The sequence below is a fragment of the Filicampus tigris genome, chromosome 5 (genome assembly GCF_054856515.1).
Source record: "Filicampus tigris isolate MCC_2025a chromosome 5, RoL_Ftig_1.0, whole genome shotgun sequence".
Lineage (NCBI taxonomy): Eukaryota > Metazoa > Chordata > Actinopteri > Syngnathiformes > Syngnathidae > Filicampus > Filicampus tigris.
The window spans coordinates 15,295,273-15,322,796 of record NC_141221.1 but is presented as its reverse complement, the minus strand read 5'-3'; the positions used below and the strand labels follow the sequence as shown (position 1 = coordinate 15,322,796).

Below are 27,524 nucleotides of genomic sequence, written 5' to 3'. Positions count from 1 at the left end.
AAATGGAGTAAAAAAAAATATATATATACAACTATACATATATATATATAACTAATATAACTATATATATATGTATATATATATATATATATATATATATATATATATATATATATATATCTAACTATATATATATGTATATATATATAACTATATGTATGTATATATATATATATATATACATATATATAACTATATGTATATATATATATATATATATATATATATATATATATATATATATATATATATATATCTAACTATATGTATATATATATATATATATTTATATATCTAACTATATGTATATATGTATATATATGTATATATATATATATATATATATATACCCCGTGCCTGCGTGGGTTTTCTCCGGGCACTCCGGTTTCCTCCCACAGTCCAAAAACATGCATGGTAAGTTGATTGGATACTCTAAATTGCCCCTAGGTGTGATTGTGAGTGCGGATGTTTGTCTCTGTGTGCCCTGCGATTGGCTGGCAACCAGTTCAGGGTGTCCCCCGCCTACTGCCCAAAGACAGCTGGGATAGGCTCCAGCACGCCCCGCGACCCTTGTGAGGAGAAGCGGTACAGATAATGGATGGATGGATATATATATGGTGTTGGGTGTTTGTCAACGTTAAGGCGTGAGGGGGTGGGTTCTTTCAGGGAAGCGTCAGGGCAAAACTTATGTAATCACAGTGAGCATTTACTGCAAGTGTGTGTCAAGCCAGCAGAAAAGTGACGACGTGGGTAAAAAAAAATTTTCTTTTTAAATCTTTAAAGGAAGCTCATAAAACAAATCACGGGATTCCAGTCTTATGATGACTCTATTGCAGGGGTCACTGACCTTTGTGAGGCCTGTGTAATATTACCCCAAAATATAGACATAAAACAATATAAATTCTATTATATATATATATATACACACACCAAAACCATATAAATTTAGATTGCTTTGTAATATAAAAGCGATAAAATATATACTAACAAATGTTAAACGTGCATATAAAATCTCAAGTTTTGAACAATAGTATATAAATCAAAATACAAAAATATATTTAGCCAGTTACATAAAAGTAACACACTAACAAAATAATGTATATTATGATGTACAAATAAAATGTAAATTGAAAATTGAGATCAACAAAAAAAGTAATGTGTTAAAAAAAAAAACTGAGCAATGAATAATGAAATAAAGAGTAGCAGGCCACTTTGCACTTGACGGCAAGCTTTATTTTCTTGCAAATACACTAGAAATGTTTACAAAAGCACGGTAAGAAAGGTGTGTGCAGTGAAAATTATCAAAACTAAAAACAAGTAGTACTTGGAATTTTTTTTTTTTTTTTGCACCTCTCATGACAAGGGGGGATTGTCATTCGGAAAACCAAAAACAACAACCATCAAACCAGTGTTACGACACCGTCATCTGTCACGGAAAGAGGGAAAGGGGCGCTAACTGAAACGTGCCGGGACCCCGAGTAGGTTTATGGCACAACTGCTGGTCCCTGAAGAGTGAGGAAGAGGAAGAGGAAGAGGAGGGGGGGGGCGTCATTCATCTTATTCATCACATCAAGATAATCAGCCTGGCCATCAAAGCCCTCCAGTTTGACAATGTTAGCATGCTGAGTTAGCATCAGTTACATCTTTTTAAACTTAAAATAAAATGAAATCAAATTGGACCAAAACAGTACTTGACAAAACTACACAGAAAAATGGACAATTCCAGGGGAAAAAACCCAAACATAAATACACGGTCCTGCTATAAAAACCATTCATTTGTACACACAACTCCGTATTGCTTTTTGATAATAATAATAATAATAATACTGAGATTCCATGCCAAAGTCTTCCTTTTCCGGCCTTGATGTCAAGAAGGCACAGCAGCGAGTACGATGGCACGAGGCAGGGGGGAAAAAATAAGTCAGGCGATATCGGTGTGTGGCACGAGGAGCTAAACGGGGATGTCTTTGGTCACAGGTTGTGGGGTGGAATCAAGGTCTCCAAAAGGTACGTTTGCGTTGTGAAAGGTCACGAGAACATACAAACGTCGGAATTAACCAAGCTGATAAAACCAGAAAAAGTTGTTTGAAATATGCAAAACTGTCCCAGTTTTTTACACGTTACGTCGAGTTCTCTTGCTTGAAAAGCAACTTTTCAAACAATCCCGTTTTTTCTTCTGAGTGTTTCCAAAAATATCCCGATTCTCGACTATATGCTCCTTTCGTAGCTAGCCTGCAGTGGAAAGAAAATAACAGATTCGACCCATAGCGGAGCGAAATGAACTGGACCACTTAACACTGACCCCCCAAAAAAATTAATAAAGTCTCGGTACAGTGAGCATTACCGGTAATTTAATGTTTCTGTTGTATAGGTCCCATAATAACCAAACCGTCTCACTCTTTAGAACCATTATGTTGATTTGCCGCGCAGATGGGTATCAACGTCGGGCTTTAAGTCATGAAAAATTATGCCAAGCAGTTCGCTAAACCTTTTTTTACAGTTTGCATCGCAAAAGGTTCAAAAAATGTCCCGACTTTTGACTAGGTTGTTCTTTACGTAGCTAGCCTGAAGTGGAAGACGTGCCGTAGCAAAGTGAACTGGACCACTTCATATACACACATTCAAGACAAAAACAAAACAAAAAAAAGTTTCCATCAGGTGGTTTGGCTCAGAAGAGTTAGCATTTTTTTGTGGTTCCATTGTTAGAAGTCCCAAAGTATGCTAGTAATGAATCATGATGTGTCATGCTGACATTAGGGTTGCCGGAAGCAGACAAAATTGTCACTTCCTTATTGCGATGACATTTTGATTGTTGTAACGTCTGTAATTGAATATAATGGTGAGCAAATCACTGGGGCGCCAAAGGGTTACGTTGTTATTTTATGACTGGAACACAATTCTACATGTTGTCGAAACTAGGCAATTTAACAATAATTTTAGAGAATACTTATGTTGGGATGCTGGATGCAGACAAAATTGTCCCTTTTGTTTTTAAGGTGTAACTTTACGACCTTAACAAAAGGTTACGCATTGTGGAGAAACTTAATTCTACAAAACCTTTTGCCAACACTTACATTGGTGTGCTGGATGTAGGCAAAACAAAAATTTGTGTTTCGGGGTGCTGGATTTGTACAAAATCTTCCCTTTTCCTGTTTTCGAAGCTAGGCATAGTGTTGAAATGTTGATAATTTAACAACGATTAGTGTTAAATAGAAACCGGTTTAAAATACCATGGCTACGGACAATGGAGGTAATTTTATCGTGTGGCATTTTTCTCACAATCCCAGCTGCACCAAACCAGTGGAAACTTTTCACAGATTGTAAAGACAAAAAAAAAAAAAAAAAAGGGGTCACGACAGTGTTTTTGTTGTTGAACATGAGGCATAAATGTAACTTTTTTGTCTTGTTATTTTTTTTAAAGCTCACAAAACAAACAAAAAAGGTTTGACTAGAATGTGAAGACTCATCAGAACATCCACAGATTAAGGGCCACTTCCTCGCAGCAAAGACACAAAATAAGGACCACCTGCTGCAGAAATCACAAAAACTATGACACACAAAAAAAAAAAAAATACACGCAGGGCACATTTTCCAGGCAAAAAGTTTGTGTGTGGGGTGTTTTTTTTTTCTTTTGAAATGATAAGACAACGAGTGATTCAAGTGCTGCGTTTTGCACAGTAACACCGACAGTGTCTTTAGACTCTTGAAGAAAGTCGAAAGTCGACCCGGTAGGCTCGCCGAGGACCGCTCGTGGTCCCAATTGTGCTTGAGTAACAGTGTAGACGTGAGAACCGTCATGGCGGTAAGGCAGAGAAAGCGAGTTGGCATCTCCCTTCTAAGTTCCACGTGTTTTTTTGTTGTTCCCCACTGAAAATAACAAAAAAAAAAAGCTTTGACGAGCTACAGGCGGGGAATAAACCAAGCAGCTAGGAAATGTGTCTAGTGTCACGAGGGATGGGGAGAGTGGTGTGAACACACTTTCACAACCAGCTAGTGTGTGAAACAAAAGGCAAAAATGACTAAATTGTTTGGCTCAGTCTGTTTTTTTTTTTTTTTTAACCTAATACTTTTGTTAATATGACAAGGCGGTTCCCACGGTGCATCCGTGTTGGAATGACGACCATTTTAGGCGCAAGGGGCCAGAAAACAACACCTGGTCGAGTCCTTCATCTTTGGAGTCAACCAGGTGAGGAAGAGGGAGCCTCTCATGATTGACTCAGGCTCGGTGTTGTGGGGTGGGGGTAGGGGGGTTAAATAGTCCAAGGAGCTCAGGGAGAGTTCCCACCCCACTGAATAGTGAACCCACACACTTCCCCTCAGCCGCACATGGTAATACGAACCCCCCCTACTGTGTGCTGCTCCCTCAGTCCCCTTCCTGAGTTCCAGGCTTGGGGTGGGAAGATGGGGGGGGGGGGGGGGGTAATCCTGGATCAACACTTTTGGGCCTCCACTGGAGACATGGCAATGTAGGAACCATTCCTCATTGGCTGGCCGGCGGGAGCCTCGGGCGACTCGTCCGTCTTGTCGCTGACCTGTGTGTACGCAGTCTCGTCTTTGGCCGTCTGGATCGGACCGATCGGAAGGGGGAGACAAAAAAAGTGGGAGATTAGTTAGTACCAGATGGTAAATACGTTGCATCGCTGTCCTACAGATATTAAAAGCACGTATCGAGAGTGGGTGAGTAAGCGAGCCTGTGTTTGGAGTTTGCGCTGCAATTTAAAAAAAAGAAAATTGACTTTAGAGTTGAGCAACACAATCGATATGTGGACGTCGAGTCGACTATTATCATTTTAGCGTCGACTACAAAAAAAAAAATCGAGGTCGCTCAACCCCTAGTCAGGTGTCTATCAGTGGGGTTATTTTTCCCTAAAGATTTTAACATTTCTTGGAAAATTGCCGACTTTTTAGGAAGTGCAACGCTAAATTGTCAAACTCTTTTGCCTATGCTGTCTAACCAAATCAAAATTGGAGGTGCAAGCCCCGTTCATTTCACAAAGCGTTTTGGTGTTATCGGATAAAAACAAAAACTACAACATTCGGCGATAGGTGCTTATTGTTGGACAGCGACCACACAAGCTTGTATGTTAAAAATGAGTTTTTGAAATGAGTTTTTGAAATGTTGACACTGAAACATCCTCTTAATACCGTATTTCCTCTTAAAGTTACCATTAATTGTATTTACAGAGAGCGCACCAGGCATCTAGCGGGGGTAAGGCATTTATTAGGAGGGAAGTCCACTTTTTGTTTTCAAACAATTTTAAAATAACAATTTTATACTATCAGATTGTGTTTAATAAACATAACAATAAAACAATACATAACGTTTGAAAATTATTCTAACATTTTATTTTTTTTTTAATTATCCAGTGATACAAAACTGCAAAGAATGTTTACGTGCTCCCGGTTTTGGTTAGCAACCCAAGTCAAACATGAACAACGACGTCAACCAACAGGGGCAACCTACTGTTTCCTGATTGTGACGTAAAAGTGCATTTTTTTTCCTTAAGTGAATGACGCAGCACTATTTGAGGAAATACGGTAAATATGGGGCATTTGGGACAAAAGGAACAGCCTGATAAAATGTACCTATGTAAAATGCACTGTGTGAAGAAACAAGACCCAAATGGGAATGAAGAATGATACTCAAAATGGCCAACAAAATGGAAAAACATGGAAGAACAGCAAACAAGGCAACAAAAATAGAAAAAAAGACTTACAGCAAAAGAATGAAAAGCCTCAGTAAAATCAATGCGTTTTACTTCGTTCTAAAACAGAAAAAGGGAAAAAAGGGCAGGGTTACAGAAAATTCAAACAACAGGGTTAATACAACAAAAATGCTTCACATGGCAATTAAGCATCTTCAACGTTTTCCACCATGCCAAGCTAAGCTAGCAAACCCACATATGGAGAGGGTTTTCAACAAATGTAACATTGGTGTTGTTTTTGTTAGCTTAGCATGCTTAGCTTTCAAACAATGACAAACAGCACATTCAAAATGCAATTGTCTATCATTTTTTTTTGTTAACCAAAAACAAGCTAGCCGTCCAGACGCTAGGCTAATAGCGTTCTCACCTGTTTTAAAAATGTGATACCTCCTTCTTAAAAATGCACATGTGGCTTTAGAGCCAAGTGGAGGTCACTTATTCTTGTCTTCTATCAAAAATGAAATAGCCGTTTCAAGCACAAGGCTAATTAGGCGTGTGTAATGGAGTATTGTAAACATAGCATACTGTTCTGTAAGCAGTTTATTTGCAACTTTGACTTCAGATCCAATGTTGGTCATATTTTGGTGCAAGGCAAATAATAGGATAACGGCCTACCATGTCCAAAACTGTCAGTTACCGGTATTTTCATTAACGAAAGGCAACAGTGGGTCATTAGCTGAGCTGACTCACTTTGCTATGCCAAAACATTTTTAAGAGAAAGGTTAATTGTGACTTTTCAATTGCTATGAGAAAGAGGTTATTACCTTAGCGCAGTTGTTTTCCTAACAGGTGTTATGCTATTAGTATGCTAATAGCGGTTACTCAACTAAAAACAATTACTACTTTGGAGCTGAGTGGAAGTATCATTTTTTAAGAAAAAATTTGACTTAGCTGTTTCAGGTGGTAGGCTAATTAGCCTAGCCTGACAATGGAAATTTCCAAGTCATTTTTCACCATTTTTGTTCAGAATTCAAGGAGAAAATGTAATAGAGATAACCGTTATTTTTTTTAATTGTGACTTTTCAGGTACTAAAGTAGATGCTGTCATCTTAGCTAGCGCAGCTGTTTTGCAACAGTGGTCTTACTAATAGCATACCACTAAAGTTTTGTCAACCAAATCAGCGAGATAAAGCACTTCAGAAAGCAGCGCTATGTGAACTACCAGAAATGTAGCCTTTCACCAAAAGATGTAGTTTAAAAAAGGCTCTCCTCAAAAGACACAGACTTGTGGGGAAAAAAGAGTCAAGGTGCTGTTAAGGATGCATGCAATGCGTTAGTTGGCATACGGCAAGTTTGGGGGTTCAAACCTTCCACACAGTCTAAATCTAGCATTTCTTTTAGCATAACACTAAAAATCTAGCAGGGATACTGCGATCTAAGAGATTACTGGATTATTATTGCTACAGGGTTAATCTTAGGGGGGTTTTACGGGAGGGGGGGGGGGTTAACTCACCTTCTTCTGGCGGTTTCGACAGAACAGGACCACCAGGACCAGCAGCAGGATGAGGCCCATGCCCACAATGAGCAAGGGGAAGTTAGACACCAGGGTAACGATAAGCAGCAATGTCCTCATCTGGGCGGCAGAGTCGTCATCGACCGTGGCCGTCTGCCGGGGGAGAAAAATGGATGGTATGGATGATGCGGTTCAAATTTGACACCACGTTGTGTTTCTGTGGCGGTCAGTCTCACCTCATTGACATACATGATGGGGAAAATGGTCTCGTTGAGGAACTTGGTTTCACTGTGAGGCATTAGGTGACACATTAGCAAGCCCCTAAAATGTGGCCAAGGATAAAACATTATTTTATAAAACGGACTTACGGGAAGCCTATCACTCTCTTCAGGATGACATTGAGCTGAGCGCGCTTGCACGCTCGAATGGGAACACCTGTGGTCTGTAAAGACAATACACAACATAAAAATACAGAAAGATGTTCCTGTGCTACAGTAGCTATGTTATTAGCATGATAATAAATATTTCTCAACAAGCTAACCAAAAGTTGCTTATAAAAGTAATCGTGATTTCAGAGCACAGTATGAATGAATGTAAACAAATTAAGTGCTCAAAGCTGAGCTGTCCAAATTTTATTTTCATTTTTGCACAGAATTAGAGGACAGATTTTGACTGAAAGATGACTTTGGATCATTAGCTTAGCTTAGTTGTCAACTAAAGAGCAGCTAATTCATTTAGCAAAGTCTGTTGAAGATAATTTTAAAAGCTAAATTGTGGCTTTTCAGTAGATGTTAGTACCTTGGCACATTTTTTCCACTAAAAGCTGCTACACTCTCCTAGCGTGTTAATAGAGATTTCTCATCTAAAATCATTCCATTAAACGTAAGATGCTTAAAGCTTAAGATAGGTGTTTGATGCCAGGTGCTAGGCTAAAAGCCTAGCCTGTTTAAACTGAACTGTAATATGTGGAATGGCAATTGTATGTTCTAGAATGTTCCGTACCGGCTGCAGGTCAAGGTAGGTCTCGTGCTCCTCCTTGTTTGGATTGAGGCCTTCGATGGCGTTGATGTACTTTGGGTCGGCCTGGTAGAAGTGCGGGAAAGACACCACGATGGGGGCACCTTGAGGGAGTTACAAAAAGTTGAGTTACAAACTAACACAAACAGTCCAGCCATTCATTCGCAGGAACTTATTTATATATTTTTTCAAATTATTTCAAACATTAGGGTAAAAGAGGGTCTGAAAATGCCTGGCAGTGAATGGGTTAAACTCCAAAAGGTAGATAAGAAACGTGAGATAAAGACAGTGTTTGTGTAGGTATAATTGATGTACAGCTATAGATAGCGCTGGAATGTGTTTTAATGACATGCTGATATGGTTAACACAAACGTCCAGAGTCCACAGTGGATGCACTGATTCTTTTACGCAGGGATTGGAAAGTACCCTTCACACTCAAAAAGAAATGCATTATACCACAAGGCAAAGAACAATTAAAAAAACAAAGATAAAGTGGAAATGAAAGCCTGGAACAAAGCTATATCCATGACTTTGTGTCCTCGGCAACAAAGCTAATACCCAAAGGAGAAAACTGGAAACAACAGTTTGGACCTGGGTCAGCACACCAAAATTGACAACTCACGCAGGAGGTCACAAAAGAACCCAGAATGACACCCAAAGAACTACAGTTCGAACAATTTCGAACTACATTTTATATCAACTTTGGTTGTCTTTCTGATCAGGAACATTGTTGCAGTGTGAATATGCAAAAAAAAATTAATAATCAATGGTGACAAATTTTGACAATTTTTCACAGACATATTGTATGTAAACAAAAAATCCATATTGTTTATGTAGTTCATCTAATTGTATTGTTAAAGGGGAGTAGTTTGGGTTTTTTTGCACAGTAGTTCATCCAATACGCTAATCTAGGCAGCACAACTGTCTGATAAGGAAGATGAATGGCTGAAGCAATGCAAACACCAGAGTCCGGAGGTGAGCGTGTGTAGTGTATGTCTGGGATGCTCCTCATCCTCATATCACAGCAATGTCTCGCCACTTAACGCAGTCAAATACTCCAATCATTGCAACACACACACGCTTGGCAACGTTAATCATTCAACCGCACGGTCAAAACTCTAGCAGGAAATCCCAGATTGCTCATTTCAGGATGGTGGGCTAGCCTGATTGTAGCGGGCAGGTCAGAATCAGATATCTAAATTCATTCGCTGCTAAAACGAGAACTGTTGCGAGTTCAATGTAAAGTGTGAATTCATTGCTTGACATCAGTGGTACCTTGTTTTAATGAACAAAGTGTCCACAATAAAACAACGCTTCAGTTTGATTGACAGATCTAAATCGGGTGGCAAGTTCACCGTTAAACTATAAATGACCACTCCAATATAAAACGTGCTAACTTCACTAGCTTTACTTGACGGTTACTTTGTTTGAAGGACGCAAATGTCAACACCCACGGATAATGAACAACCTGTTTGGAGCCAATGACTGACAGTGAAGGTATATTTCCATGTATGATTGACCTACATTAATGGCTTTGCTGACATTTCGACCTTTCACTTTGCTGCTACTTTGTTTTAATGAACAAAGTGTCGACGATCTCGACGATGAATGATGAAGATTTTAATGCGATTGTTGTCAATTGTTGGTCTTTTCCTGCTGTAACCAGTGACGTTCTCTCTTATCTTGCTTACCTTGTCGACATACGCTGACCTTGAGCACACCTGTGCCCAGACACTCTCCGGCGGGCACGCAGAAGCCCTCATTGGCCGGGTTGTCCACGGGGCTCATGAGCACGTCTTCGGGTGGCGCGAAGCGGTACGCCTGGATGCCTTTCACTTCCACGTCCTTCACGTAGGCCAGATGGATGGACCTGCGAGAAACATGCATCGCGCTCAGTTTGTGAACCCTGCGCTCTCATCTCCAAAATGGCTTCCTGTGTATCATTAGCTTCCAGGGTGTGTCCACTTTTCTGACACAAACTCCTTATCAGTCCTTGAGAGTCCTTATCTGTGATTCATGATCCATTTTTTCATCTATTTCGGTTCTTCGGCGGTAAACAAGGGCGGGGGGAGGACACGATATTGGAGCTCGCATACCTGCAGAGATCGGCAGCGAAGATGTAGAGCAGCTCATTCCTGCTGATGAGCGGGTGGAAGACGGCGCCGTCCGTGCCGTTGATCATGTTGCTCTGGTTGGACGACCAAAATGTCATCTCCCTAATTAACAAAGAGAAAACAAAAATAGCATGTTTACGTCTTGATATGACACTTAACGTCGCTGTGAGCTGTTACTCTGCTTTAAAGGCGAAGTCAACCCAAATATTTTTTTTCAAGAATGTTCGATGAAGAGCCACTAGTTGAAACAAGGCATTTTGATTAATATTGCGTTTATGGAATATGAGTTAAGATGCAAAATCCACCCGTTTTTAGCCATTTTAGCCAAGGGGGTGGCCATTTTTTCACTTGTCAACTGAAAAGGACATCACAGATGCTCAGGGCTCAGGTAACAACCAATCATCATCATCAAAACAGGCGAGCTGTGATTGGGCATTACCTGAGCCCAGAGCAACTGTGATGTCACTTTCAGTCGACAGAAGTGACAAAATGGCCGCCCCCTGAGATGGCTAAAAACGGGTGGATTAACTCTTAATCCACAAACACAATATTAGTCAGAATGCCTAGTTTTAGCTAGTGGGCCTGTATAGAACATATTCTTGAAAAAAAATGATTGGGTCGACTTCCGCTTTAATGGGTCACGTGTCAACATTAAAAGACACATTTAAATGAACATTTTCCAGTCAGATTGACACATTGGCACATTGCGTAGTATGCAATTTTTATTAACTAATTTGCTGTAAAAAAGCTTTTATGCCTCGGCAAATGGGGAAGATATATTCCATGCTTGATGTATTGGCGCTTTCTCAAATCTACCGGCCCGGATCTATTCAAAGTACAAAGTCGCATCGGATAGCCAAACATTCATTTTGCAATCATGCTCCACTTAAAATCCAGGGAGCAAAGGCTTTTCCCCTCTGGACCCATCTCAAACGTTGTGTAACTGAGCAAATACTTAGAATCTCTCACTTAACTGTCAGAGTAAGGAGGAATATTGAAATCAACAACAAAGAAAACGCTGGTACAAATAATGAGAAAAGATGTTTACTTGAGTCCGTTCCAAGTGTCAATTTTGCCGTAGTCCATGTAGTCCTGCTCACCGGTGTTGAACACAAACTCCCCTTCGTGGGTTCCGTTTTTCTGCCAAAACGAGAAGGGAGAGAGACAGGTTGAGACACGAAGCGCATGCTGGCGAGGCACTGAGTCAGAACGCGTTTGCGTCCTTACGCCTTAATGAGCAGCGTAAAGAAACGCCGCTTTGTGTTTGGCTGACACGACCCCCTCGGAGGGCACAATAAGCCTCAAACTGAGCACAAGGAACGCTCATAATTGGACATTGGGAGGGGGAATACAGCATTTGTCAGTTGATTTTTTGGGGGGAGTGGGAATACAGCGTCGTCAGTTGATATTTTTGGGGGGAGGGGGGATACAGCGTTTGTCGGTTGATATTTTTTTGGGGTTGAGGGGCGCTGTAACATTGGGACTAAAGCAGGGGTCACCAAAGTTTTTGAAACCAAGAGCCAATACTTTGGTACTGATTTATACAAAGGGCTATGTATTTGATAAATACATTCTGAAATAACAAAATTGCTCAAAATACCTAAAATGATGTTATTAAAATCCATATAATCATATTTAGCTATGTTAAGACAATAATTATATACAATAATTATTAATTGCAATAAATATAACCAGTGATTTAACAAGTTAGGGAACACATATACAGTGGACAGGGGAAAGGGATCGGGCCGCGAAGCGTAAAAATCCTGAAAAACTGACACTCATTGTTGAAATGCATTGGGACAAAAAAACAAAACTTTTTTTTCAACCCCCCAAAATTCATTGGGGGTTGAAAATGAGGGGAAAAAACACTCACACGAAAATATTTTAAAAAAAAAAGGTTTTAATTGTTGAACCGAGCATATGCGGGGGTTGGGGGTCAACTGTAGTCCCGTTTCTATAAATGTCTTAACGCATTTTCCATTGATCACATCTTCAACATTCCCAGGAGATTACAATGTCCGATCACGGCCGCTCGTTTTTTAGAAAAGGCTTGCAAGATACTTCTGTGGTCCTCGGGGGCTACTATGTTGGTGACTGTTGGTAGTGGGATACATGACCAACATGTCTGCTCTAGTCCACCTATGTTTTTATGCGTTTTTAAAAACAACAACCCCGCCAAAAAATAAATCACTGTCCAATTTTGGCTCGCAACACAAAGATAAAAATCAACCAGGAAACAACGCATTACTTGGAAAAACTCTTCAATTGGGGCATTTACAATCCAAAGTACGACTGGATTTGTATACAAGCCATTAAAAAGTCACTTCTACAAAATAAGTCCCAATGCTGCCTGCCTAGTGTCTCTACCAGCATGTCAGTCAACTGCTTGACGGAGTTGCCCAACTAAGAGGCTCATAATCGTGGCTCACTAGTGGCTCCCAACATTACAGAAGTTGCGCCACGCACTAACAGGAAGTGGCCACAAGTGAACCCTCTGTGTTTACCTTCCACATGAGCCCGAAGTACTCGTCCACGTCCGATTTCATGGAGTGGATTTTGGTGAGAATGGGGTCCTTGAAGCCCCACAGGTACTCGTGCACCGTGCGCGTGGTGAACAATTCAGCCCCCAGGCTTTTGATGTATATGGAAATGAAGCTTCGCATGATGAACGAGTACGAGTTCAGCTCGTTCATCACCACCTGGGCGAACACACGGAGAGGGAGGAAAAAGTGGGCGGTGGGATTGTCTGGCATTATTTTTTTAAATGGAAATGTGTAAAAAGAAAAAAAAAAAAAAAAAAAGGACATTTCTATTACACACCTTTCTTACTTATTTATACTCCTTTCTTACTTATACTTTCATATAAATATTTTGAATTTGTGTTTAAAGATTTTCTTACTTATTGAACAACTATACTTTTTTACTTGACTATTTCCCACTACATTCCCACTACACTAAAAAACATTTTGAAGAGGAAAATTTAATTAGTTGAATTAAGTGTAATTAAAATTATGTTATAATAATAATAATACAGCTATTAAGTAATTTAAATCTTTTTTAATGAAGCCTTACATTTCTTTGTTCAATTTAAAATGTAGAAAAAAAGATGTGTTTTTTTACATTAAACATTTTCCTACATTGAAATTTTTTTTTTGAATATATATATGAAAAGTAAAAAGTACTTTGCTTAAAAACATATATCTTTACTCCACATTTTAAAAAGAAATGTTAGTGTAGTTTCATTTAAAACATCTTTTGAAAAATCTGATGTATACTATTGTTATTACATATTTGTGAGATTTACAGTTATACCTTGTTTAAAATGTGAAATAAATCGAATAGATATTTACGTTTTTACATCTCACTTTTTAATATCTCACTTTTTAATGTGATACATATTAACATTTTATTCAAATATACTTTTACACTTTAATATTTGCAGTTATTCATATAGTTTCAATTTTGCCTTTAATGAAAACGTTCTCATTAAATGAACTACAAATCATTTTATGTAAACATTTTTCCACCCCACATTTTGAACCAACATTTCCGAACTGCTTCCTCACTTGGACTCGAAATGATGAGCTAATTGTTCTATTCACAAATGATATTGTCCAGACCGGTGCCGATAAATGGACGGTGACTTACCACTAAGGGGATGTTGATGGTCCTGAGGATGTCCACTTGGGGGTCTCCCACCGACTTCTCCCGCATGAACACAAACGTTTTGGGGTTGAGGGCGTACACTTTGGTCCCGTTCTCTAGAAAGGTGACGTTCTCCCTGGGCCGGTACTCCCTGGGGCGGAAAAGGGCGGCACGTGGTCAGACACCAAGAGGAGAGTCGGGCGTCCGGAAGGGGTCCGGACTTCCTTTACCTGTAGGTGTAGGGTCCGATCTGCTGGACGGACGCCCTGCCGCCTGCTAAGAACACCTCTGGGTTGGTGACGTTGAAGAAGTAGTACTCCATGTAGACGGGCGGGGGAGGGTTCTTCCACGACTCGAACATCTGACTCTTCTCCGTCAAAGTTATTTCCTAAACACGAAGCAACACTTAATACAGAGCTGCCACCAAGAAGCAACAATAAGCTTGGAAAGTGCTTTTTGTTTTTTCGCTTGCTTGTTTGACACAAGTAACGGCTCTATTTTGGTAGGTTCTACTTCCTGTTGTGTTGACTTGGTAGTTCACTTTTTATGCACAAATGATCTTGATTTGGATGTTTTGTAACCGGTATGGTAGATTTGAGTACATCTGTGAGGTTTGATACTGCACTAGTCTTGTTTTGGTAGATTTCTACTTGCTGTTTTTTTTGGTTTGGTAGGACTCCATACCAACCAACCCTTAGTGACCAAATGACTTTTTTTTGGTAATCTTTAGTAGCTTTCTACTTCCTATTTTATCTTGATAGTACTCGCAGCTGGCCGGTGTGGTGCATTTAATGACAACTCTTGTGATGTTTTGCATCGTTACCATTTTTTTTTTGCTAAGTTTCTACCTTGTTTTTGTTCCCATTCCCCAAGGCTTGATAGGGATGACACACGCTTGTTTTCATAGTTATTAGAGGAGTATAGTAGTTTATTTGGTTCCTAATTGACACTAATCTCTGCTCTTTCTGCAATAAACAAGGTTCATTTGAGGGCACTCACACACACGCTCACAAGATGGAGATGGTAAATGTGCAACCCAGCAAGCTCGGACAAGAACCACAACAAGATAAGCAAGCCTGCAAATGTTGGCGTGGTTGACGACGTTCATACGGGATTACAGAAGCGCAGTCGATCGAGTCAAGCCAAATGGGGCTTTTTGTCCTGTTTTGGTTAATGAAAACAGGCAGGGTGTTAGTGTATGAAAAAAGTAACACACCTACAGTACAAAGTAGATGTTTTCAAATGTAGGGTAAAATAAAAAGTTGCCTGAAAATTAATATTTAAGTACAGCTACCTGAACAAAAATCGTATCAAGTACAGTAAAGTATTTGCACTTAGTTACTTCCCACCACCGGTATAGAGAGACCATAAAAGTGGTTATTTTTAGCCACATGCAAGTAATTGACAAGACTTCCTCCTTGTTTCCAGTTTGCTGGAGAACCCCCGTCCGCGTCTCGTTGACCGTTGAGGCCATATATATGCTGTACATTGTCTCTCACAAGCACTTGGCGTTATGCTTGAGGTGTGGCCGCCGCTTCCTGTCAAGAGACGTTCCAACCTTGGCAATGTTTATCGTCGGCGTGGTTATTTGTTGGGTTGGTCGCATCCTCGCAACAACACGAGACTTCCCGTGAAACCACAGCATAGCTCAAGGCAACAAAAACATGCGGGCAGGTTTCCGGTCTCAATATGCTAAAATATCTAACTTTCGGAGAAAAAAAATCTGACCTTATTGTTGAAAGATTACAACAATATCTAATTTTAAAAATAAGTCAACCATTTATCAAAAAAGTACCACTTTTTTCAGAAAAAAGAAAGCCTTTTTTTCTTGTTATATACAGTACATGTTGGGTTATGGCATTGCTTGGGTTCCTCAATGTTTTTTCCCTGGTTTTATACTATAGACCAGCACAATTTTGTTTTATGTATGCTTTTCTGTGTGTCAAGGCACTTTGTAAAAATGTTCTAAAGGTGCTTGCAAATAAAATTGTTTTTCCTCCATCTAGAAGTAAGAGCATTTTAACAAAAAAAAAAAAAATACATAACATATTCTTGAAAGATTACCGGTACAACTTTTTCCACATAGTACTGTATTAAACTTTTATTTCTCCAACATAAGATATAACAAGTAAGTATGTTATTTTAAAAATCGATTTGCCACAAAAAATATGACTTAAAAAAAAAAAAACCTCTCTACTTTCGAAAGATTAGCTTTATTCCTAGAAAACACATTACAATACAACTTTATCGTAATTTTAGACCTTTCAGCATTCACACGCGCGCGTGCACACACCCCCACACACACACGCACACGCACGCACGCACACACACTAGCTGTTCTGATAAAACATGATGGCGCTGAATAATCACATAAGGACATAGGTTTTAGAATAGGCAGCTCTTCCAGGAAAGGAGAGGCTGGCACTGATTTATAACCCATTATATCATGAGTGGGGAACCTGACTTCGAGCTCCCAAGGAAGACGGAGGTACAACCCACCACTGCGGTTTCTACTCGACCATAGTTTTTGTATTTCCTATTTGTTAAATTAAATACTCAAATACAAATTTAATGTATCAGAATTTCATTTGGACACAATATCTATCACATGTAAACATTACAAGAAGTGGGCTGTAGGAATTCCACTGTGGATACTTTTTTCCCTGACAAGGCCGAAAGGCTCCCTCGGTGGTGAATTCCTTACATCCCCATATAAACAATTATTTTTCCTACTCTTTTTTCTTTCAAAAATTGGATGGTAAGTAAGTGAATAATTTTGTTTTTCTTACTTCAATCCCGACCTAAATCGTGTTTTTTCTGGAACATTTTTTCCTAAAATAAAAAATTTTTAAAAGGCAACTTCTTTCCAAAAAGTGAAGACTTTTTTTTAAATGAAACTTTTGTATTTAGAAAATGAACTTAAGAACTTGTCTTTAAAAACAAAAATACAACATTCTGTAAAATAAACACATATTCGAGATCGAAACTTTCCTTTTAAATTTACACGTTCCTCGCAGATATTCAATTTTTTTTTTCAAAAACGCAATATAGCTATTTAAAAATATATATATATTTTCCCTCAAAAATACAACTTTCTCTTCCTTCCTTTCTTTTACATTCTCAAGGATCCCTTTACCTCTCAAAAACTCACCTATTAAACAGACCCCACAAAACCCCGACATTTATTTCACCGGACTTCTCGTGAGATTGTGACTTTTCCCCCTTAAATAAAATCTGCTGCTGTAGCAAGACATAATGAGGAACTTGACAAATTTTAAAGCCTGGCGTCTCCGCATATATAAGAGCTGAAGTGAAACCAGGAGGATGTCGTGCACTTTAAAACGTAAGTTCTTCTTTTAGTGCAAAAAAAAGCTTTGATCAGCTGTCACAACAGAAAAACATGAATCCTTGGACTTTTGGCTTCTTTGATGCTTTTGGACAGCGTTTATCAGCAGGGAGGGCATTGTTAGTGCCAACAGAAACATAGCCCAGGGACACGAGTGGAGGTTGATGAGGACTGGTCCTTAACCAAACAGCTTTGGGGGCGCTGTCCGGCCATGACGATATCCGATGAGAAAATTAAGTACAAGTACACCAGCACTCTGAGTCTGTTACCCTTCATTCGCTTAATGTTTGCTGTTTCCTTTTTCAAGCACAGTATAAGGGGAAAAAAAATAATGCCCTCGGGAGTTGAAGAAGGCAAGAAATTCCTCACATGATTCCTTCCACGCCCTGGAGTGGGGATTCTCAAACTTTTTGGTCCAGTGAACGCCTAAAAGGGATTTTCTTTTTTTTTTTTACGGGGATCGTTCATTCTGTCTTGATTTGAACTTTTCATCTTTTATGAACCTTGAGTTTGAAATAAACACTAGAACTGAATACTAGCAATTAAAATAAAAGCCTATTACGACTATGTGTACTGCTAAATGCCACAGGAATTCAAAAAGTTGCCAATTTGGAAAAAAGTTGCAATGTTCTGAAAATCGCGCATATTTGCAAAAGGACAGGATAAAAAGACCTATAATATGACTTTTGTTCTTTGTTCCATTTTTTTATGTTTTTGCAACAAATAAAGAGTTTTAGTTGCTTTGGCTCAACCTTTGTGGACCACCATAACCTGGATGACAGAGAATCTATTCAGACAAATATTTTATTATTGGACATTTTTTTAATTAGTATTGTGAACGTGAGTTAAAATGACTTAAGGTAATTATGCTATTAGGGTAACATGTAAATGTTGGTATCCACTGTTTTAAAAACGATACAACATAATTTATCGTAAATTATTTGGCAGCACGCTCTGGTTAGCTTGTCCTCAACTACAACTTCTTAGCAAACCTGCGATTAAGTTTGTTTTTTCTTCCTTGAGGCAGTTGAGGATTAGCTGTTCCCACCGCTAAGCAACTCCTCATTTGGAGATTCTCAATGGGTAAAATTAATTTACACCAAGGAGCAGAGGGAAGCTGGCTGACTGGCTTCCTCCCTAAGTAGTCCAGATGAGTTGGCACGGTGCCCCTGAAAACGCTCGCCACTGATTCATGTCAGCAAGAGGAATGCCAACAATTCCAAAAAGGTCAAAGGCAGCAGCGGGTGTGCCGGGGTGCGATGTATAGCATGTCAGCTGCTTCCCCCAATTGAGCTGCTGAATCGCCACAATACAAACTTGGCCCCCCCGGTTGTTATGCTGTGTTGTGTGCAAGTTTTAAAATTTTGAAAAAATACATTTAAAATTAGAAAAAAAAATGGGATGAACTTTTTGCCGTGCCTCATATCTTGCTCTTTTCATCATGGATGAGTTTTGTCTTATTTTGAAGTCAAATGTGGAATGGACATATATTAAATATTGACTTAACAGTAAGGAATAGTGCAGCAATGTGTTATTTTTAAAAAATATTTTGACAACAGCATTTTTTTTTTTTATTGTTACATTCTCTTATTAGTGTCCATAGGTTGGGCGTAAGAGTTAGCTAGCTGGTTAGCTAGCCAGCTAGATAGTTATCCAGACAGCTAGCCAGCCAGCTAGGTAGTTATCTAGATAGCTAGCATAGCTAGCAGGCTAGCTAAATAGATATTTTTACATTTTTAATTATTAGTTTTTTAATTGACACACAATTTTCTTTTCAAGCAGATGAAACATCTAGCCTCATGTTGGTCTGATTGCTTTTTTTTAAAAATTCAACCAAATTAAGATGAACTTCTCCTAGCCTAATTTTTCATGATTTCCTTCTTTGTACTAAAATAGGGACTGCAAAATTAGCAAAGGTGTTACCATGTCTGCATTTTCCATTCGAACCATAAACATTGGTGGTGTTCCAAAGAAACAAAAAAAAATAAAGCCTTGAACGCCTCGGAAGCGAACAAGCTGCTCCAACAGCTGAGGATGACAAAGTAGCCTAAAGAGTGGCTGCTCACGATATAAGTCACAGCACAACTCAACAAGGACTGAAGGTATGCAAGTTCCACACGTGAACTACCTTTTACCCCATCCTCCATCCCAACATAGACACCTCCCCCTCCCCCCACACACACCCTCCTCCCCATGCTGTCAGACACATTGTGACACCAAGGCAATACTATCAAAACCATTAAACTTTAACTGCACCTGCAGGGCACGGTTCCCCCAACCTTACTTAAACTGTTGTGTTTGTTCTTTGATTCACAGTCATCAATCCATTTCAAAGCCATGTTTACTCTACAGAGTCTTCAAAGGTAGACTACGACCTCAACTGATCGCCAGTCAGTCGCAGGCCACATATTGGCAGACAAACATTCACACTCCCCCTAACACAGTCACTGAGTGGGGAGCTGAACCCTGGTTAGCATGTCCGCCTCACAGTTCAGAGGTTGTGGGTTCGATCCCGGCTCTGGCCTCTCTGTGTGGAGTTTGCATGTTCTCCCCGTGTCTGCGTGGGTTTCCTCCGGGTACTCCGGTTTCCTCCCACATTCCAAAAACATGCATGGTAAGTTGATTGGACACTCAAAATTGCCCCTAGGTGTGATTGTGAGTGCGGATGTTTGTCTCTGTGTGCCCTGCGATTGGTTGGCAACCAATTCAGGGTGTCCCCCGCCTACTGCCCAAAGACAGCTGGGATAGGCTCCAGCACGCCCGCGAGCCTTGTGAGGATAAGCGGTATGGATAATGAATGAATGAAAAAGGCTAAAAGATGATTTGTTGTCATTTTTACAATTTGAGTTTTAAACTTCAATTTGTCCTGCAACACAGCAGACAGTGCACAAAAAACCTAAATAAAATAATGACAATAAATCATAAAAGATTCATGATCAATTAAATGTTAGGCATCTTACCATCTGATTCAGTGGTATTTGATACCCTCAAAACGGTACTGTTTTTGTGGGGTAAATGTCTGAAGATTAACAACTACTTTACGGAGAACATAATATACAATGTAATTTAAAAAATACTTAATAAATACGATCAAAAGAAGTGTACTGTAACTGTACATAAAAAAAAATGAAAAAGGCTTTACGGTGTATAAAATGACAAATTAAGGCTTTACAGTGTATAAATTGACAAACAATAACAATCTGATAAAAGGGACCTGACACCCTCTTTGGGGCCCACGCCCCTTAGATTGCGACTCTGGTTTTGCGGTGCTTGTCACTGGGGTTGATACCTCGTCACCCGTTGATAGAGCACACAAATTAAATAAAAAACACCTACTGGTATATAAAACAGTAAAAGAACACATGCTGCAGAAGCTTGATCCTAATTCTGAAAATAGTATTTTTTTGCACATTTCTAATGAGTTCTAATGTATTTGACCAGCGATACAACAGGCGATATGCACTGTACACGAATGAATGGCAATGAATGACAAAGGTTTCATGACCTGCTCAAAGGGGGTCCTGCCAGCCACTTTAGGGTCCCGTCTCTACATTTGGGATCCTCTGCTTAGGGGTTTAACCTCAAACTGAGACATTTACAGCGGGGAAAAAAACAGTACCTCATATTTTAGACTTAAAAAAGGTACAAATACATAAGGTTTGCAACTAGTCACAGTGGAGGGACAGAAATGGAAGATCAACATTCTGGATTGTTGTGGACATGTTGGGAGGGCAACGATGGGTACATTTTAGTAGATTGTGCACGAAGAAGGTATTTCAGAGCATTAATGTTGCAGAGAAGTAAATGGAAAGACAGGGTCATAGTATGCGGGAATGTGTCAGTGGGTCATGCTGCATCAGCAGCAGGGTTGAGCCTAAGTGTAATGCTTTCCAGTGAAGCATTTTCTATGGCATTTGGACGAGAAAAAAAGGTCAAACCCAGCTCACCTTTTTCAAGCGGTTGTGTATGGTGGTCTGGAAGACTTGAGCCACCACCAGGGCGATCCCAACGATGAGGAGGTGAGCGCACACGATGCCGGTGGCGTAAATGGCACACGATCTCCGGGTCATGATGACAAAAAAAGAGACAAAAACTATAGAAAAATGTAGCTTTTTAAGCCTTTTTCGGGGAAGAGGGCGTCCCTGGAGAGGTGCGTTCGATTAGTCTCAACGAGTCTACTTCTCGGAGAGGCTTTTCTTTCTCTTTCCTCCTCTTTGTTCTTCCGACTGTTTCTGTGTAAGGCTCCGGGGAGAAGGTGGCGATTTTAGCCTGGTGAAGTGTGTTTTTGAAGCGGGTTGATGACGAGGAGGAGCCGCCGTGTTGCCTCCCTGCCCCTCTTGGTCCCTCTCTCTACTGGAATGAAGCCGGTGAGGCGGAGCGCAGCGTTTGGGGAGGCTGAGCCGGGCGGGGCGTAGCGTAGTAAAAAAAACACCCCCCACTATCTACTATTTAAAAGAGATGCTCCGCGTCTTCGACAAACGTCTCACTACTGGCTCCACTTCAACCATATGACGCCCCCAGTCTCTATTCCCGTTATTACGCTCCATTTGGCAAGTTTTGACCACTTACGGTTTAATTTAAAAAAAAAATATATATATATATATATATATATATATATATATCGTAGTTTTATCATCTGTGAATGGAAGCGGCGTCGTGCCAGTGACGAGCGAGTTGCATCGTCTGACTTTAACAGGTTTGTTTCGACGTGTAGGTTTCAAACACGGTCATTTCAACACACCAAAATTCTTAATATGCTGCGTTGGTGCCTATTTTATTTTTTTTAAAAAAGTTACCTTTCGAGTGGCAAGCGCCGCCGTGACGTCACGCATCCGTCACCCTTACTCCCCCCTTCATCTCCTCTTTCACGCCTTGCGTCAAACTCGGCCTCCCATTGGTCACCACTCGCCCGGACCACCGTCTCGACACCAGCCCCTCCAATCGCTGATTGGTTAGAAGCCGGTGGGCACGATGTCGAATTTGATCGACTGATTTCGGGGCGGGGTTGATATTTAAAGGGGGAGCCGGCGTCGAGGAATCCGGCAGTGAGCTTGTGCGGTGTGGTAAGCGACAAGGAGGATGCGAAGAGACCGGCATCCTATGCTGGATGTTGGGGGGGGAAGGGAGCTGCAGTTTTGTCAATAAATGTAGAATAGTAATGCACAAAACACACGTTTATGAATATTAAACATTTTCTTTCCAGCAAATAATGCACATGTATTAGGCTGGATTTGAGTAATGAGCGCAGAATTCAGATGAAATAATTATTTTTGTTGACATTATTTACACATTTTTTTAAAGAGGACTTCAGTAATGTTTTAAGAAAAAAGGAGGTACAGATGTAACAAGAATTTAAAATGTTATCAATTCCTCAACTCAAATTACTTATACAGTATATCAAATCAGTTTTGCCAATTGAAGTGCCATCAGATAAATAAAACAACTTTTGTGTTTTAAAAAAATAAATGTATCACTGTACTGTATGAAAACATGGAGAGAATGTGATAATTGATAACATACAGGTTTTATAAAGTGTAATTAGTGTACATATTGTAGTGTTCCTGTGTTGAACGTGTGCATTTGAGAGGCGGGGCGAGGCATAATGAATGATGTCTGGACAATCGGAGTTGCCCCAGTCTGCTGTAGAATAGATTTTAAAATGATGCCACTGGTCTATAAATCAGTGAATGAATGGACTTCGGTCTTGAAGATATTAAAGAAATGCTCATGGAGTATAAACCCAGTCGGCTTCTGAGGTCAGAAGACTCGGGTCAATTCGTGGAGCTCAGAGTTCAAAGCAAACATGGTACATCAGCATTTAGCTGTTATGCTGTACGCAAATGAAATAAGGTGCCAACAGAAGTGTTAAACTGTCTCAAGTGTACATACTTTAAAATCCAGGTTAAAAGTTATGCTTTTCCCCCCATGGCTATGATTAAGGTCTTTTCGAGCATTTATATATTTTTTTCCCCAAAAATCATGTTCTTGCACTGTACATTCTTTTAGTGATTTTAGTCAACTACTTTTTAAATATCTTAAATCTTTTGCCTTTAAATGTTTTTTAACTATGTGAAGCACATTGAATTCCCTCGATCAAATGTGCTATATAAATAAAGCTGCATTGCCTTGCCCTCGCCTCATTTGGTATTTGCGTGTTTAATTGTTTGTCCCAGGCAATAAACGCCTGACATTGGCTGTCCTTGTCCACATGCGAGGACATGACAGTACCTTAATTGGTAAAAAAAAAATGAATTTCACTGGAGCAGCAGACCATTTGAAGCTCACTCTTAACTCATATTTTGGCATGCAATAATACAAAGCAAAAAAATAAATAAAATCGACTAAGCAACCTCCATGATATAGAATTTTGTTTACATTGAAAATTTTGTTGGCGTTTGTTGGCAGAACTTTTTTTGTGAAAGGGTTAGACATATTCAGGTGCAGGTCAGGGAAACGGCCTTCCTTTTTGGGTGAAATTAGCCAGATTTACACATAGCTTTGCATTCCTTTTGAAAGAATGAATAAAACAGAATGACAGAACAGAATGAAAATCAGCTCAATTAAAACTCAATCTGAACAAACAGGCTGATTCCGTATGGAATTTCAATCGCGTTCACATGGGTGGTATATTCCTTTTGCTAATCCAAACAGAAGTCATGGATACGCTTTAACCGGAATAGCCAAACTGCGTCCGGTCTGTGCATGCTCTGCCTTGACGTAAATGTGTAGCGACGTCGTCATTTGTGTACTTGAAAATGGCGTCTTCCAACCAGGGCAAGCTCTGCGAAACTTATTAAACGCCGCCATTATGGTTTTCATTGACATTATGGTGTCGTAGCTGTTTGTTGGCGATAGGACTTTCGTGACGTTTTGTGGAAGGATGCTACACCGGCCAAGGTACACCCAGTTAAATTTAAGTGCGGATCCATGAAACTGTTTTTTTCCATTTTGTTTGACATTATGATTTTGGTTGACATTATGTTCTCGTAGCTGGTTGTCAGTGATTAAGCCGGACTTGAGTGACGGTTTGTGGAAGGAAGTGGTCAAGGTGGAACCTTTTAAATTTAGTTGCGGATCGAGGAAATTGTTTTTTCATTTTAGTTCTTCTTTTCATTGATATTGTCATCGCTGTTTGTTCGCAGGACTTCACTGATGTGAAGGATGCGACACGGGCCAAAGTACAACCGGTTAAATTTAGGTGCAGAGCCAGGAAAAGATTTTTTTTCTTTTTTTTTTCTTGACATTATGTTCTCATTTCTGTTTGTTGGCCATTCAGCAAGACTTTACTGATGTTTTGTGGAAGGATGCACCGCATGCTTGAAGTACTCGTGGTTCAATTTATGTGCGGCTCAAGGAAATTACTTTTCATTTTGGTTGACATTATGTGATAACAGAGATGCCAACCGTCCTGATTTCGCGAAATGCCTGGAAGATGGAAATCAGGAAGACTCCCGACGGACGTCTAGTATATCCTTCAGTTTCCAAAATAACAATGCGCCGTTTGTGATCTGTCATTTTTTTTTCTCACCGCACAACAATCCTATTTACAGTCCCTGTAAAAGCTGACATTTTCCCACCTTTTTATATGCTGGTGCTGTTTGTACAGAAAGCAATGTGGAAAACGGTGGAAAACGGAGAACACAGTGGACGCAGCAATTTTCCACCCTCTGAGCTGTAACAGAGGCGGTCGGTGTGTGTGCAAGCAAATGCCGGACAGAAGTATCACGTTAGACACTCACTTACTTTCTCACTTGTAGTGAGAATATCTCGCCCTTGCCGGGTTCGAAAAAACTAAATTTTAAATTTAAAACGTTAAAAATGCAACAAAAAAAATAATAATAATAAATATTTTTTGAAACCTACTTTTTCTGCATGGTTCTGTTAGAACACTCAAATAATTGCGCTGTCACGCCTTTACTGGGTTCTGTGTTAAAGGCACAAGCAGACAAGGAGCGGATATTCTGCTGAGGATACTTAGCGGAATCTAGCTAAAAATCATGCGTGTCTGAACTTAGGCTGTGACTAGGGATGGGCGATCTGGCAAAAATATATCACAATTTTTTGAAAATAAAATCACTTTTTTTATATCGTTTTTTTTAAAGACTAATTTGCACATTTCTGACCATTTTCCTCATGTTAAACAAAACATTTAAAATGTGTATAAAACTCTAAAAGAAAAAAAATGACATTTTAAGTCAGCTAAGCTTTCTGAACAGGTTTTAATTTGAATAATGACATTTTTTATCAAAATGTGCAGTGAATGTAAACATAAAAGGTAACATAACATAAACATAAAAACAGCTCGTAACGCAGGTCTAGTACTTTGAAGAGTCTTTTAAAGCCCTCATTTTCCACTGTTTTAATGGGAATCATGTCTTCAGCAAGGTAATAAGTCATTGCCTCAGTTACTTCTTTACACTGCTTGCTTGTTTTTTCATATGGAGTGCTCTTGTTAAGTGACTATGTTACCGTGGGTTGCGTTAGCTTGGAGCTAGCGGCTACCTCAGTTTACCATGTGTCTGATCTCCGTTTGCTTTGGCTGTCGGCGCTGACGCCCGAACCGAGTCTTTGCAAACTTTGCAAATAACTGGTTTGCGCTTTCTCCTCCAAGGAAAAGCCAAACCAAATCGACACTGTGGATGTGGAGTTTCTTTTTGGGACCAACTCTGCTTCGTGGTGACTTTCCGCTATAGCCCCCGCTATACAAACAAACAGGGAGGCAGGGAGTGTCACGTACGGTGCACTGTGCGTGCTGTGATTGGTTGGTCGGGTATACGCGTCAGCGGCTGTGCGCCGCCATAGAGCTAAACTGTTTGCAATGTGCCATGCAGACGATCAAACGATCTTTCGGCTTTATGAGGTCGATCTAATATCGTCATATCGCCCACCCCTATCTGTGACTATCGAATATTTTTAGAATCGATTATTGTATTAATTCAATTACATTTTCTTTTGCCTTAAAGTGTATTACTAAAACATTTTTGTCCGATTACTGTTTATTACACCAATTACTGGTATTGCTTATTTGATAATGTTAAGAAACAGACAATTGAGCAATATTACACAAGAGGGATTGATGTTATACTAATGAACCTTTTTGAAACTGATTTAGTTACAGGTTCAGTCAATGATTTCCAAAGTAAAAGCAGATTTTTGCAAATGTCTTATTTTGATGCAACACAGACGATAACCAGTCTGTTTTCACAAAGGACTATAGAAATGATTGAATAATTTCTGTTGAGAGGCTAAAATCAAAGGATTTGCATAATTTTAAGATAAACAACGGCTCCAAAATATTCCTCAATTATTGAAATAGTTGTTGAATAACGTGATATTCAATTGTCAATTCCTTGATTAATTTTAACACCTCCAGCCTAAACGTTCACACTGTCGAGGAAGTATCCCGCTTTTGCTGGATTTTGTGTTCAAAGTTAAGGCAGAGTGGTTTGCTCTTTGTGTAATAGATATAGGCGAATAAATGCTGGATTCTTTTGAAGCAGCTACTTTGCAAAATCTCCATCTTAAAGACAGTGGTGTCAAGTAACAAAGTACAAATACTTCCTTGCTGTACTTAAAAGGGCGTTTAGAATTTTAAAAACATTTGTTCTTGTCATATTTGTTATAACTATCAGTATGACCAGACATGAGCACTGGCAGGAGTTTTTAGGTCAGGGGTGACATTGGTGGGATTTTACAAGACCCCTTTGCATTTGGAACTCGGTATATCTTGTCTGCCTGTGAGGAGGAAACGGGACACTGGACACTTGTGAGAGGCCAACAGCAAAGCTTATTTACAGACAACACCAGCTGCTCATCTCAGCTTCATTCTTAGAACGGACAGAAACCTCGCACATGAGATGCTTCAAGCCCTCAACAAATAGTTAACAAAGTTAACTCAGCGTTCAGTAAAATAGCTACATCCAAACTTCAGGGCAATTTGAAGGCCCATGACTTTGTAGAGGAACAAGAAAGGCCGTCAAAGAAGGCCCCTAGCGGTTATCCTTCGAGACCCAAAGTCAAAACATTGGGTACACGAGCAGAAGCTAACGAGAGCCAAAGCAATAGTGCTTGAAATATTATTGTTTTATAAATAAATAAAATACACAGAAAAATACACAGACATTAGGGAAAAAATGACAATTAAAAAATATGAATTAGGATTAAAAAACAAATATGCTTAAAATGCACAAGTATAAACAAATAATACTTGTAAAAATGTTTTAAAAAAAAACATTGCCTGA

General features: G+C 39.6%; 1 protein-coding gene across 1 annotated transcript; it reads right to left on the bottom strand.

The window, feature by feature from the left end:
- Nucleotides 1–1,211: 1,211 nt before the first annotated feature.
- Nucleotides 1,212–21,701, bottom strand: scarb2a (scavenger receptor class B, member 2a). The gene is made up of 13 exons (XM_086030576.1): nucleotides 21,231–21,701; nucleotides 14,168–14,325; nucleotides 13,941–14,088; nucleotides 12,797–12,991; nucleotides 11,338–11,429; nucleotides 10,272–10,391; nucleotides 9,867–10,045; nucleotides 8,161–8,279; nucleotides 7,527–7,600; nucleotides 7,395–7,446; nucleotides 7,159–7,311; nucleotides 5,718–5,765; nucleotides 1,212–4,562 (listed from the first exon to the last, which is right to left on the bottom strand). The coding sequence occupies exons 1-13, from the start codon at nucleotides 21,351–21,353 to the stop codon at nucleotides 4,431–4,433; spliced, it is 1,593 nt and encodes a 530-aa protein (XP_085886702.1). The 5' UTR covers nucleotides 21,354–21,701; the 3' UTR covers nucleotides 1,212–4,430.
- Nucleotides 21,702–27,524: the final 5,823 nt, after the last annotated feature.